The 15,410-nt window shown below is 32.3% G+C and overlaps 1 protein-coding gene across 6 annotated transcripts in view; it reads right to left on the reverse strand.

The window, feature by feature from the left end:
- The window catches only part of LOC131955908 (helicase domino), a 33,172-nt gene that overhangs the window by 7,691 nt on the left and 10,071 nt on the right, over positions 1-15,410 (reverse strand). For 5 of the 6 annotated variants that reach the window (XM_059320219.1, XM_059320221.1, XM_059320218.1 and 2 more), the window contains exons 13-36: positions 14,672-14,795; positions 14,468-14,590; positions 14,238-14,368; positions 13,955-14,056; positions 13,682-13,859; positions 13,399-13,535; positions 13,198-13,308; positions 12,806-13,057; positions 12,591-12,727; positions 12,238-12,424; positions 11,706-11,903; positions 11,446-11,542; positions 11,005-11,184; positions 10,434-10,682; positions 10,133-10,236; positions 9,661-10,016; positions 9,126-9,328; positions 8,866-9,035; positions 5,842-6,038; positions 5,576-5,690; positions 5,124-5,318; positions 4,767-4,949; positions 3,351-3,434; positions 2,201-2,329 (exon numbers count right to left, since the gene is read on the reverse strand). In XM_059320219.1, coding sequence (XP_059176202.1) covers positions 2,201-2,329; positions 3,351-3,434; positions 4,767-4,949; positions 5,124-5,318; positions 5,576-5,690; positions 5,842-6,038; positions 8,866-9,035; positions 9,126-9,328; positions 9,661-10,016; positions 10,133-10,236; positions 10,434-10,682; positions 11,005-11,184; positions 11,446-11,542; positions 11,706-11,903; positions 12,238-12,424; positions 12,591-12,727; positions 12,806-13,057; positions 13,198-13,308; positions 13,399-13,535; positions 13,682-13,859; positions 13,955-14,056; positions 14,238-14,368; positions 14,468-14,590; positions 14,672-14,795 — 3,942 coding nt within the window. The remainder of the gene's footprint in view (positions 1-2,200; positions 2,330-3,350; positions 3,435-4,766; positions 4,950-5,123; positions 5,319-5,575; positions 5,691-5,841; positions 6,039-8,865; positions 9,036-9,125; positions 9,329-9,660; positions 10,017-10,132; positions 10,237-10,433; positions 10,683-11,004; positions 11,185-11,445; positions 11,543-11,705; positions 11,904-12,237; positions 12,425-12,590; positions 12,728-12,805; positions 13,058-13,197; positions 13,309-13,398; positions 13,536-13,681; positions 13,860-13,954; positions 14,057-14,237; positions 14,369-14,467; positions 14,591-14,671; positions 14,796-15,410) is intronic. The other variant, XM_059320220.1, reaches the window with a different exon arrangement.

Here is a 15,410-nt window from a genome sequence, read left to right on the forward strand (position 1 = left end):
GTCATTAAGAAAAGGGAAAAAAATTATTGATCATAGTTCTTCATGAACAAAATGTTTTTTTAAATTCTGTAGACAGTATCTGAGAACAATATTTTAAGGACACCAACAAAGATGCAAATTTTTTACATTTAAAAATTACAATTTCTTTAGTCTAAAAAATACAATTTGCGTTTTTTAATTACATATATTAAGTTTTGTTCTAAATAACCAAGATACTGAAAACCAGTTGATAGATATGTCAAGGTTATCACTTTATCGGTTGCCCCAATAATAAAAACATTGAAAAGTGACTTTGGCCCCTCTATCTTGCTTTACATGAGTTTTAAAAGTTACAGCACCATTTTTGATTGTTGACATTTTCAAATATATTTACACCTGAGAAAAAATTATCTTAGTCAAATTACTAGGAGACAAAAAAAAACTATGTCCCATCTTTTTTTGCAACACCATTTACATTAGGATTTGGTTGATGTGGTTGCTGTGTTGGCTGAGCAGTCTTTGGAAGTTGGGGCTGAAGTGCTTTCTGAACTTGGGGTTGTTGCATTACTGTAGCCCCTGAGGGCACCTGGGCTAAAAGATGTACCCTTGCAGTTTGTAATGATTGGCCAGGAATTGTTTGCACTAGAGATATGGGAACTGTTTGTGAAGTAACTGGCAAGTTACCAGGAGCAGGATTTCTTGCCCTAGGAGTTATTAAAACATAACCTGGTTGCCCAGCCACCTGAGCTAAGGATGTGTGTAGGATTTGTGGAGACCTAACAGGTAATGTTAGCCCTGTATTAGTCTTAATAATGTTTACAGCATATGGTATTGAGCTTAAACTTTGAAGGGTAATAGGAGAAGTCAATCTAGTTGTATTTAAAACCGCCCTACCTCCACCTGCAGTATTGGTAAGTAAAGTGGCACCTCCAGCTGGTATTAATGTTTGACCACCACTAGCATTAATTACAGTAGGTACTAAAGTAATATTTGACACAGCACCTCCTACATTTGCTGCACAAGGTTTAGGTGCAGCAGAAACTACAACAGAAGGTTGACCAGCAACTCCAGTGGTTATAAATCTAGTTCCAGCATTAACTAAAGAAACTGAATTGATAACTGTAGCACCACGGAGTTGATTTATAACAGGTGTAGCAGAAACCACTGGGCTAACATGCCTGATTGTTGGCGTGAAAGTAACATTTCCCCTAGAGGTATTAGCAGTAAAGAGTTGAAATATATTTCTATCTGGCGTCAACTGGATTTTACCAGCATTAACTGATGATGTGGGATTTGATGTAAATATTGTTGTTGCAGGAATGGTATTATATGTAGAAGTTGTATTTGTTGTATATAGAGTAATGGGATTACTAACAGCAGTAATTGTAGTTGTGTTTATAGTTACAGGTTGACTAATAGGTTGTTGAAGGGCAGATTGAAGAGGCTTTTGAACTGGGGGCTTTGACTGTGCTACTATAACTGGAGAGTGTACAGCAGCTTTACGAGTGCGAATTACAAGATTAGGATTTGACCAAGGTGGGGGAATATTGGGATCTGAAGGACTTTTGGGAGTTGCTGGTTTAGTGGGCAATCTTGCTGGTGGACTGCTTAAAACATTTGTGACAGGTACTGTGATAGAGGGTGTTGGAGGTGTAATTAAAGCTGTGTTATTGGGTGAAACAATAATGTGAGCTGCTTGTTGTGCCTGAACTTTAAGTAAAGCATTTCTGGCTTGAGTTGTCATTTTACTATTAATGTTAGAAAGTGATGGGCTATGTCCATTTTGTAGCAATTTAGGAGTATTAAGGACAACAGTTTCTTTCTTTTCTTGATTTGTATCAACATTTTCTACAGGAACTATTTTTCTAGGTCTACCTCTACGTATAGGCTGTCCTAAACTGTTTAGTCTAACTGGTTTCTGATTTACATTTGGATTGCTCACACCTTTTTTCCTACCCCGTTTTTTAGGAACATTTTGGCCTTTTGGTGTATCATTTGACAATTTTTCTGATTTTTTAATCCCTAAATTAATTTTTCCAACCCCAGATTTTGTTTCAGGGTTTAAAGTATGACTAGGAGATTTTTGGGGTGAACCACTGGCTTTTCTTCCTCCAGTTACTTTGCCACTAAAGCTGTCTTCTAAATCTGACCCAGATAAGGATGCTTTGCTACTAGTTTTAGGTTTGGGCTTTATCTTTAAAGGCTTCCTCCCTTTCTTCACCTGTGACTCATCCTTAGAGTAGATGTAGAGCATTTCATCTTCTTCTAATTCTGCTCTTCTTTCCTCTTCTTCTTTCAAAGCTTTCAACCTCGCCAACTCCCAGTCCTTCTTAGAATTCTCAATATCTTCCTATAAAAACAAGATAAAAATCTAATAAAAATGTGATCTAAATGAAACCAATAATTTAAAAAATTGTACAGCAATATGGAAATTAAATTTTAACTGCCAAGTGAAAATTCAAGGCTACTGATAATATAAACAGGGTTTGAAATCTAATATTCAAATTACTAGCAGTACAAGCAGACATGCCTACTACTGGCAACCAAAAGTAGGAACAGTGATATCTAAAAAGAGGAATTTGAACCCAAAAATTGGAACATGCAATCAGATGCTACTGTACTAAGTCGAAATTTTTTTAAAAATATGCTTAAGTCTAATGACATGTACACAGTAGCATACATATAAGCATAGGTAAGCGTCTAGTTATATATAACTAGTCTCTAGGCTGCATCTAAATACTGCTTAATGCCAGCTTATATTTTTAATAAAAAAGCTAACCAGTAACCTGAGGACCCCCCCAATAAAAAACCATAGCTTATACATAACTGATTTAATTATTCCTACTTCAGTACTTTTCTATATTCTAGGTCATATGAACAAAAAAATGCTGAATGCTTTATATGTAATATAAAATATTAAGTTGACAGTTAAGACCTACCTAGCTAAAGTCCTATTTACATCTTAGTAACTGTTAGTAAGTTACAAGATTGAAGATAGTATAGATTTAATATCTAACCTAGATATGAGAGTGTTAGTCATGATTTTATTGTATTTTTTCTCCCTGCAAGTTATGTAAGGCATAATTTAAATCTACAATTCAATTGCAAATAACAAAAAAAAAAAAACATCCAGAAGCTAGCTTGTCCACATTATCTATTAGAAAATCTAATATTAGATTATACTCATTGTAAATATTGCAAGTAAACAAGGAAATGCAAACTTTTGCCAAAAGGGAGATAATCCCTTTTCCAAACAAAAGCTAGATGGCAGAACAGGACAATTCCACTTTTGGTAAGATGGTAGGCTTGTCTGTACCAGCATTTAAACAAGAAAAAATAATTTAAGTGTAGCACAAAAATTTAGCAAATACCTCAGCTATTTTTAGCTCTTCTGCGGTCTCTGGTTCCATCTGAGCTTCCATAACTGTTACAGCGTAACGTTCTATTGGTGTTAGCTGAAGGCAAAAGTTGCGTGTTATCCATAAATTAAATAAGTCATAAAATATACTTTTGACACAGAAAGCAAATTTGGTTACAAATCAGTCATAAAGTATGCTTTTTTACAAAGAAAGCAAATTTAATTACAATGCTATTTCATTTTACAAGAAGAATAACAAATTATAACTCGCAACTTACTAATCTTTTGACAAAAAAAGATGGAAATTTTTTTTTGGACCAGAACTCATGATTTTACCAATTTTTTAAGGCAGTTAAAGCAGTCCCACACTATTACTGTACTAATTAATTGTTTAATAGAGCTAATATTTTAGAAAAAAGAATAGGGTATTTTAATCAATTGCTGTTACAATTTATTAAAACAGTCTCCTAAAAACAAAATAACCGCTAAATTCAGCTTCTAGCATTACTTTTTAAAATGCAATAATATGTGGTCACAATATCTGACCACCATATGTGACGTCATTTATGGAAGACACCTCATTAAAAATAGTCCGCATCTTATTTTCTTATTCCACAAACAAGACAAGCTTGGAGTCAGGTTGAGTTACATGAGTTTTTAAATCAGTAGGCCTATAGCATGTCATAGCAGTTAGGGCAGTCCAACCTAAACATAGCTATTTGAGATCAACGTGAGGTCACAAGAGCCACCATTGTAACAAAGAAAGTCGGTAAGTCTAGTCCTCAGTCACCTTTTGCAAGGATTTCAATATTATTTGAGATTGCGAAGTAAAATAATTAGAAGCTGAGAGAAATGGTAGATTAGAGTTAAAATTCTGGTAGATTAGGCTATAGTCAGAATACATCGCAAGCAAGATTCATGGTAAAGAAACCAGGCTTGGGTGATACAAGTTTATAATTTTAGATAGCTTTTCCCCATGTTTTTGATAAATATTCAACTTAAATTTCGTGGAAAATTTGGACTAAAAAAATTTGTGTTTTGAAAAAAATTAGGAAATCTGCAAAGATTTTGAATCTTGACCTACAATTTTACTTATGTATCGCACCGTCAGACCTAGAGCATATTTGATTGTCCGTTTGAATTAAGTACTGTAATACTCAATTTTAATAGGAATATGTGGAATGCGTGTGTGACCTGTTTCCGTATAAGTCATTTCCGTTATTTTTTTCTGAATTTTTTTTTTTAAACTTCCTAACAATTGAAATAAATTGAAAAATCGGTGGAAAAATTTAGAAAACAAAATGAGCGGCGGAAATTGCAGCTGAAACGGAAAAATTGGATTTCCACTAAAAATTGGAAAATCACATCCCTGCTAAAAATATATTGTTTCAATTAAAATAAATCTAACTAAAAAATCTTATGCATGTACCTCTTTGTCTATCATTGCCAGTTCAATCTCAACCCTAGATACTTCTTCCTCTTCTTTTCTAATGTCAGCTTCTCTCTCATCCCATGGAATGTTTTCATCAAATTCAGCCAATTCAGCTTTTTGTTCTGCTTGGACTTGAGTGGCAGCAAGTGCATCCGTCTCATCCTCTGCTTTGCACAGCGCCTTAATAGGCAAATGATGTCTGTTAGTTTGTGAACTTTATTTGGTAGCAAGAAACATTTGGTTCTGAACTAAATGATTATTCCTTGTGTACAATTAATTACAAACTAATTGCAAAAGAAGTACAAAATTTAATGTGACAGTGAATCATTAAAAATGTTCAACCTAAGGATTTACCTGCTCAAACTGTGATAACATGGCTGCTTCTTTTTTGCTTTCTTCCCTTTCACGTTTTTCCTCATTTTCCCTTTCTTGTTTTAAAGCAGCTAGCTTTGCCTCTCTGTCTTTCTCCTTTGCTTCCTTTTCTCTTTCTTTATCTTCAACAAGTGATTCAAGACCAGAAGGTTCAGCAAACAGGTCAGTTATTGTTTGCTAAAAGAGAAAATTTATTTTTCTAAAACATTTAGTAACTATTTTTTTTAAAATTAAATCATTTAAAATTTTTAACTAAAAGGTGTTAGTTGTTCCAGGATTCCATACTGATATATGAACAGCTAGAGTTTATAAACAATTATTTTCTGTACCCTTTATAAATACCTGTGTATGAAAATAATCTCAACACAGCTGTTCTTACAGGGTAAAAAAGGACAAAACTTTTTAAAAAAATTAAAAAGCTGATAAAATATCACCTCTTTGAAAAATGCTGTTGTGAAATTTCCTCCCTCAATAGCCAAATCCCCAAGTAATCTTTTTTGATTTGCTTTCTTGAGAATATTTTCTTCTACTGTCATTTCACTAACAAGTCTGAAATGTTAACAGTAATTTTAAGTACATTGATCAAAATGTTTTATTATAGTCCTGATATTTAGGAAATTCAATTTCTAAGTTACACAGAATTAATGCTAATAAATGTTTGTAGTTATTGTAAAATTGCTTAACTGAAGACAAAATGTACCTGTAAATGTGAACATCTCTTGTCTGACCAATCCTATGACATCTGTCTTGAGCTTGAGCATCCATAGTTGGATTCCAATCACTGTCATAAAATACTACTGTATCTGCACCAGTAAGATTAACACCTATTCCTCCAGATCTAGTGGAAAGTATGAAGCAGAATATGCGAGGATCTGCATTGAAGCGGTCCATAAGATACTGAAAATATACAAGACATTTTCTCAATCAGGACTGCCGGAAAATTGTTGAATGCTAAGAAAGTTTAGTTTACAAATCTAAATCATTAGGTGCATCGTTAATTGATGAAAAATTAGTAGCACGGTTAAACTGCCAGAAATAGAGCACGAAGTGAATAATAATTTAAAGCTCTCAATTCCAGATTTGATACTGCTGTGGTGGATTAGTTTTTAAAAATGCATACCAAAATAAAAAATGCATACCTAAATAAAAAATGCATACCTAATTAAAAATGCATAAGTAAATAAAAAATGCATAAGTAAATAAAAAATGCATACCTAAATAAAAAATGCATACCTAAATAAAAAATGCATACCCAAATAAAGAATGCACTTTGTGTTTGTATCTGAGATTCTCAAAGTTGTAAAAAAAACTATTTCTACAACCCTATCATCAAAGACTTTGTTATATGGCTAAGGTCACAAGAAGTCACAAACTAGGTGACTGACTTTTGGTAATTAGCCCAAGAGAATACAACTGTTACCATGTATATTATAATGTGTTAGCAATGTAAAGGGATAAAATAGTTTACAGAAAGTTATGTATCTCAGATTCTCAAAATTGTAAAAAATTACATTTACAACTCTATCATCAAAGACTTTGTTATATGGCTAAGGTCACAAGAAGTCACAAACTAGGTGACTGACTTTTGGTAATTAGCCCAAAAGAATACAACTGTTACCATGTGTCAAACAACAATGTAAAGGGATAAATTAGTTTACTGAAAGTTATGTATCTTGGATTCTCAAAATTGTAAAAAATTACATTTACAACTCTATCATCAAAGACTTTGTTATATGGCTAAGGTCACAAGAAGTCACAAACTAGGTGACTGACTTTTGGTAATTAGCCCAAAAGAATACAACTGTTACCATGTGTCAAACAACAATGTAAAGGGATAAATTAGTTTACTGAAAGTTATGTATCTCGGATTCTCAAAATTGTAAAAAATGACATTTACAACTCTATCATGCAAGACTTATTATATGGCTATGGTCACAAGCAGTCACATGAAGTAAATGACTGATTTTGGTAAATAGCCAAAGAGAACAAAATATAATTTATGGGCAACATAAAGGAATATTCCAGTCATAATATTTCTATAGAATTAGGATGACAATACTTCTTTAATAAAAATGGGATGTCTAACTACTATATAAAAATCATGATGCATTGAATAAATACTACATGACATAAATACAAACATAATGGTTTTAAAGATGTGGTACAACATTCAGAATATTTAGAAAATTAAGATTGATTTAAAGGTGGTACAGCTCAATATTTTTTTGCAGTAATCTTTGTAATATATTATCAAACTAAAGTAGTCATGCCTATTAAGATTTAGGTTTAGTTGTTTAATGTGTTTACTCTGGAGAACTATTTTTTCCACTGTTTGGGTTTTTTTTATAGGAGACACCTTACTGTACATAATGAATATATGCAGTAATAAATGTGAAGAATTGAAGTTATGTATCTGAGATTCTCAAAGTTGTAAACAAAAAAAAACCGTACAACCCTTTAATCAAAGATGTTAATATCTGGCTAAGGTCACAAGCAGTCACATGAAGTTGGTGACTGATTTTGGTAATTAGCCAATGGAATATGTACTCTATCTAAAAACTTTCCTCAACTCTTTAATTTTTTAATTGCACAACCACATTATGAATTCATTATAAGAATGATAGCTTCCAAGACATACTTTGGAACGTGTTCATGTATTATAAAATATATTTCTGCCATGTAAACAATTTTTGCAATAATTTTAAAATGTGAAAAAGTTCTTTATCAACAAAATGATTAATTCAATAACTGAAGTCACAATGGCAGCTCTAGCTATCCCAGTGGATCATTTAAATGAACTAATTATCAAGATGTCTCAACCTTAGAGTAATGCAATAAACATAATATTCTCTAAGTTTGAATAATTAAAAGGTAGAATAGAAAACGATTGCTCTATCTAATAATGCAATTAAATGTTAGGGCTCAACATAAACTTAATGTATCTGAGATTCTCAAAGTTGTAACTATAGACCTTACAACCCTTTAATCAAAGAACTTAATATTTGGCTAAGGTCACAAGCAGTCACATGAAGGAGGTGACTGATTTTGGTAATTAGCCAAAACTATTCCACATTAGGTATGCAACATATTTATATATAATTGGGGAAATTAATGTTTAGCTTAAGCACAAAGAAATTAAAACTTGAGTCCATCCAGCCCCTACATGTAAAAACTTGCTCCCACTACCTATCAAAACTTGCCATTGAATATACTAATTCAATAATGTGCAGTCTATGGTGTACCTTGCAATGCTTACAAATTATAAAAGGTATGTTAAAAATAGCTAGGCTCGGTAATTATTTACATTATTTTTAAAGGGCCTTAACTAGACCTAGCTGCCATAATTTTCCCTATCTCAGATCAGGTACCCCAGAAGAGCTGGACGGACTAAGGGGTTGACTAAGGGATGGTTTATGGCCTCTAGCCTGTAAACCAATCTCAAGACGGGTTAGCAGTCACGGACTGCTGCTCAACTAAACAAAATAACCTTTTTAAAAAATTGTGAGCAGTATATAATTTGTATAACAATTTTAATCAAATGTGTCTGAAGTTCTCAAAGTTGTAGAAAAGGAATTCTACAACCCTATCATTAAAGACTTTACTGTTTGGCTAATAATGCATGTTATCACACAATAAAGGTGACAAACTTGAGTAACTAGCCACAATAAGTAAAATTCACATTCACAATTTTATTATTTGATTAACAATAATGTATTATACAAACCTGTCTTTGTTCCACTTTTGTAGTTCCATCAAGCCTCAAATATCTATGTCCATGAAAATTAAGAAATGATTCTAAAACATCTAGCATTTTCGTCATCTGAGTAAATATTAGAACACGATGTTGACCAGATTTTAACTGTCGTAGCAAAAGATCTAATGTCTGCAGTTTTCCTGTTGAAATAAAGAGGGCACAAAAAATAAAACATGTAACCTTTCTAACTTAAAAATGCATTTTAAATATCTGGGTCAAAAAATCATTACCGCAATCATATTGAATAAGCCTAAGCTCTGGGAATGTAACCATTGTCCTTGATTGAATGGGATGTAAATTGGCAGACTTTTCAACTATAACTGGTCTAAGTTTTGCTTCCATCCAGTTCATCTTTGATAAATGTGATGGATCTGGACAAGAAACTCTCAGGGACACAGCAGGGGAGATCACAGTCGGTGTCACAAAAACAAACCTTAGGAAATAATTTTGTAACTCAGTATTGATATTTTTTTTTTATAAAAACAATGTAAAATTTTAATTGAAAAGATAAAATTGTTAATTGTTCCAGGATTCTAAACTATAAAAATATAGTAAGAGTTTTTTAAACAATTTTTTTTTTTACCCTTTATAAAGATCTATGTCTGGTAAGCATTGACCAAACACAGTTGTTCTAAAGGGGAGGGGGATATTGCAGAGTGTCATTGCCTTCTGACAGTGGCTTATCATACATAATAAAAAAAAAAAATTAACTTGTTATGCCATTGAAAGCATTTTAAGGCTAAGATAAAAAAAATTGCTAATTACCTTGAAAGAACATCTGTCAATTCTGAAAGCCATTCTTCAGGAGAATTAACTATTTGCTTTAAATGTGAACATTCTCTCCAAAAAACATCAGGATAATTGTGATTTATTAAACGATTCTGTGCAAATAAGCAATCAACATATCCATGCTTTCGCCAAACATCACATGCCAAATTGGTCACACAACTAGATGGGTGAGGTGTAGAGCAATTTCCAGCATCTAGGCTTTTCACACAGTTTACAGTGTCGTGTGTGTCTGGTCCATAAACTGGAAATCTATCACATCTTGATTGATTCAATCTTGACATGAGAGCTAAAATATGTTGCCTACGTTCCTCTTTTTTGCGATACAAGGATTCCTGACCAATGAAAATGAAGTGGGGCAATAAATACTAGATTAAAATAACTTATTTTTTTATAACAAATATACAAGTAATTTGCAAAATTATATAATTATAACATGAAAACTACATACCAAGAAAAGTTCAGACTTTTTCATTGGCTTTTTGGGTACTAGTTTTATGGGTTGACTATCTGTTTTGAGATTAGTGCTAGGAATCACAGCTGTTTGAGGAGGATCTATAATAGAAATTAATTTGTTTCAACTAAGTAGCAATAGGGAGGAAAGCAAAAGCAATTAAAAAAGAATTAATGTCATGAAGTGAATAAAACCTGCAAATCCTAATGTAAAAGTCATTTTAAAGTCTAGAAAGTCATTAGGCAATAAAATACCAATGTCTAGATTGAGATAACTAAGTATTGTGGTTAAAACTTACTGAGAGGGCTTAAAGGTTTAACATCACCAGCAGATATAACAAATGGTGACACTCTCATAACTGGTTTCTGTTGTGAATGAACTGTTGACAGCTTCAATAGAGAAACATTAGTATTACTTGTGGTGGACAAAGGTGTTGAAGATAATGCTGAAGTTGTGGTTACTGAAGAAAGTGATGAAGAAGAGGTAATGCTGGCTGTTGTAAGAATTTGATGGCCTGTTGATGTTTGCACAAGTTGCAGAACACCACCTGGAGATGAAAGTTTCATACATTTTAAAAATAAATGTAGTTTCTTCATTTGCTTACCTATTTCTGATTTACTTAAAAAATGTTAAAGAAAGAAAAATAGAACCACACAAGTTTTAAAAACAATTTAGCTATTCAATCAACTTTTGCAATACAACAAGTCAGAGCTTTATTAAGTGCCAATGTAATAAATTGTCCTGCAGAAAGCAAATGTATTGAGTCTGAAAACTGAATCATTTACCACAAGATTGGTCAACCTTGTTCTATGAAGGAACAATGCCAGGCCAAACAAAATGTCTAACAATTCACAATACCTACAACTTACTTTGCAGCTGAGAAGAAATTAATTTTGCCTGGGCAATAGCTGCAGATGTGGATGATGATGAAATGGAAGACAATGGCAAGATGATAGGAGGGCCTGATCCATTTGGATTAGGTATCAAAATAGTTTGTTGAGTTGAGGATGAAGATGGTGGTAACAGCAGCTTTATACTATTAACAGTTGCTGAGGAGGAAATGGGAGACACTGCAATAATAAAAATCTTCACATTGTCAAGTGACAATGTGAAATGCGACACATTGAGATATAAATAGGACTAATTCTCTTTGAATAAAAAAAAAAAATCCCAAATAACCTAATGTAATTAAATTACTCAGAAAAACTATCTGAAAACCATGATTGCATCAGAGAATTTGAAGCAACAAAGAAGGGGACCCATAAACCAGATGAATAAAGTGCACAAGATGGAGCAAAAAAAGTTCTTACTAGGAGTTGATTGCACTGTTGTGATTGCTGTCTTAGCTGGAGATGCAGTATCTGACAGTGTGCTAGCAGATGTGATTGTTGTTGAAAGTCTAGCCATCTGTAATAGTTTTGAAGTGGGTCTTTAAAACTATATTATAAAGCTATACATAACAATTTTGCAATACTAAATTATGTTGGATATAAATTATTTAAATAAAAGTTAAATCAACGGGAACTAAATTTGTACTAAATGTAGGAGTATATATGCATTGTAATTGTACCTGTGGGGCCAAAGAAGGAAATGTTTTAATGTTTTTTAAAGTTCCAAGTGGTAGACGAGTTGGGGGATCAGCCAGATTGTCAACTTCTTGTATCATTTTTCCAGTGGCTTTTAGCTGTTTTACCCTTTGAGCAACAAATGCTGGAAGATCACATTCCATTTCTGCCAAGTTAGGGTACAGCGAATATAAATCGATATCCTGAAATAAATTACTTTATTAGATAAAGAGTAACAGAGTAGCAGCCTTACATAAAAATGTTTCTAGTAGTACTTATTGCTTATTTCATTTTTTGTTTGATAGAAACAAAAGTACATATAATGGATAAAAAATTATGTTACTAACATTGTGTTGAAAATGTGTATCAGTCATTGGGTAGCTGGTTTTGTGCATTAACAGCCAAACCAGTCATACATCTGAGTTATGTTTTAGACTTAGGGGCACCAGCAATATAATAAAATATAAAGCTAATGACTCTAAGCCTCAACGCACAACAATAAATTTTACTCAACACCAAATCAAATGAATGTCTTACCCGTAATGGATCATACTCCAAAATTCTTGTGACTAAAGATGCTGTACTGTAAACAATACCTTCCATCTTAAATGGTGAGACAATAGGTCGAGGATCGAACAGATCTGGATGATTACATACCTTCCTTAGTTGCATTAGTATGTTTATAACACTCATAAAATGACCAGTAGCTAATGTTTCTTTAGTCCTGGTAAGAAAGAAAAATTCATAAATTATTGTAATTGCTTTTAAGATTGTGTAAATCAAGGATTTCAGCATCCCAATTACATGCTAAACAATAACTGCTATAAGGACATCTTATTTTGTGACATAAAATCATAAAGAAATCTTTGTCTCTTAGATAAGTATCTTACTTTGTCTGTGACATGAAATCATCATAAAGAAATCTTTGTCTCTTAGATAATCTACACATGACAACATGCTCAAACTTCTGAGGCATCTGCTTCTCTACTTCATTTTTTAAACGTCTTAGAAGAAAAGGCCTCAAAACCTGAAATAAAGAAATCAATCAAGAATTAACCTGCTAAAATAAAACAAAAAAATTTATATTTAAAAGTATGATACAAACCTTGTGCAAGCGTCGCACCAGACTCTCATTATATTCTTGACTACCCTCAATCATTCCAGTAAGAGGATTTGAAAACCATTCTTTGAATTCAGAATGGGACTGGAACACATTAGGCATAAGAAAATGCATTAATGACCACAATTCCATGAGCGAATTTTGAAGTGGAGTTCCTGTTAACAACAGACGCCGCTGACTTGAAAAATTGAGCAGCATTTGCCAGCGCTGTGACTTGAAATTTTTTATGTTTTGGGCCTAAATGAAATATATAAAAAATAAATTTTTTAAAATTTCGCATATCCTGGGAACATTTAAAAAAAAAAAAATTAAGTTAATATTTGCTAGAATTTTAAAGTGTATACACAACATTTTGAACCAATGTTTCAGAAACCCACCTCATCTAATATAAAATATTTCCATTTTTTTCTCCGGAATGCTTGATGATCCTGAACCACAAGTTTATAAGAGGTAATACATACATGGAATGCATTTGTTTTCGTCCAGCCCTATATTTCAGAAGATAAAAAGTAACTGTTAACAAATGTTAAAACAATTCTTGTTGAAATGTAATGAAAAATCAAATCGATGTAAATCACCTGTCTTTTGAGCTTTCTTTCTTTAATACTGCCATAGTATGTAAGAATTTTAAAAGCTGGACACCATTTCTTGAACTCCATTTCCCAATTCAACATAACACTAGTAGGTACAACAATAAGATGTGGTCCCCAAATCCCTGTAAATCAAACACTCTTAAGTTACAGCAGTCAACTTTTTCTTTGAAAATGATTTAACTACTAAGCTTAAAAATCAGCAAGATATATAACAGAAAAATAATGCTAATGTATGTGTAGTTGCAAAGTTATTATTAACAATACTAACCTTTGTCACAGGCTAAATGTGCTAACATAGCAATGGTTTGAATAGTTTTTCCTAATCCCATTTCATCAGCTAGAATTCCATTCAACCTTTTATCATGCATGGTAGCTAACCAGTCCAAGCCAACATGCTGATATTCTCTCAATGTATGTTTCAACAAAAAAGGCACTTTAGTTTTCACCTTAAAATAAAGTTAAAAGAAATTTACCAATGTTTAAATTTGAAATGTCAATGCACAAGCAACAATTTAGCAAGTACCCTTAAAAAATTAAATACCTCTGTTGTTTCCAGTGTGTAGCCTTTGGGCTGTAAGCTTTGGGCAGCAGCTGCAATATCATTAAACTCTTTCCCAGGACCTTCAGTACTGCATTCAATAGCCTAAAATTTTTAAATGTTGAAAAAAATTCATTCTTTTTAAAAGCTCTAAATTTTCCAACTGGAAAATAACATATTCTGAAGACCAGGACCTTCAGAAGCTAGTTTTTAGCAAGGTAAGAAAATTACGTAAATGATGTAGTTAATATATGCAGCAGATTCTAAATTTTGAAATCATACATACCTGAGTTTTTTCTTCCTCCTTTACTAAAAATTCTAAACCAAAATCTTCCTTCTTTACAGGGTCTTCATTTTCATTAGCTTTCTCTTGTACCATTTCTTCTTCCTCTTCAGCTGAGGACTCCTTTTCAGACTCTAAAATATTAAAATTTGTATTTGATAATAATTTAAGCATTTAGATCATGAAGGAACTAAGCTTTAGTATTTTAAGTTTTAGATGACAAACAAGCTTACCTGTAATATCCTCATCACTATCTCCACTACTTTCTTCATCTTCTGATGATTCCTCTGGAACTTTCAAATCTTCTTCATATGCACCAGAATATTTTTTAAGTAGTTCTTCAACACTCATTTCACCTGAAATCATTGTGTAAACAATTTAACAAACAGTCAGACATAAAAAATGTTTTCAAACATTTAACATACATTAAAACAAACCTTCAGCTTTCAGATCATCCAATTCAACAGTATAATCTTTCTTCTCATGAGTTTCTTGTTCTTCAATTGTTTCTTCTACATCGTCTTCATCTTCATCTTCAATATTGAAATCAGTGTCTTGCTCCTAAAACAAATTTAAAAATTCCAATAAAAATGTAAATGACAAGGTACAAAATGAATGTTCCAAAATATTAAAAGCTGTTTTAAAAAGAGCAAGAAAACACTTTTCTGAAAGCATAATCCAAGATCCTTTTTGCACACTAGTAACAAAGGTCCAAACTGGATCCAAAACTAAGGTCTGACATATTTTCTAAATTTAAAAGCTAATGGTGAAATAAAGTGTTCTAAAAATGACGAAAATCAGCATAAATTTCTAAACTAACTTTTGGCACTGTAAGAACAATGCTCAACAGGTGAATAAAACGCAAAAACTGTGGCAAGTTATTTTCTAATCCTTTAGAATAAAAATTATGAACCTAAGAACAAAATAAAAAGTTCCAGAAAGATACTTTCTTGAAAACAGGACTAGTAAACATTTCTGATATATACTGTAAGAGACTTTTAGCACCATAGTAACAGTCAAAATGGTGACTCTAAAGCTCTAAAAATATGTTTGGCATAACAAAAATGTAATGTTTCTGAAATAACATTGTGATCTCAAAAAGCAGATCAGGATCATTATGTATATTACTAGAAGTTAATTTAAGAGACTTTTAGCACCAAAGTAAAACAAGTCAAA

Source organism: Physella acuta, unplaced genomic scaffold, assembly GCF_028476545.2.
Source record: "Physella acuta isolate Inbredline_101_S28 unplaced genomic scaffold, ASM2847654v3 ptg001115l, whole genome shotgun sequence".
In the NCBI taxonomy this organism is placed as follows: domain Eukaryota; kingdom Metazoa; phylum Mollusca; class Gastropoda; family Physidae; genus Physella; species Physella acuta.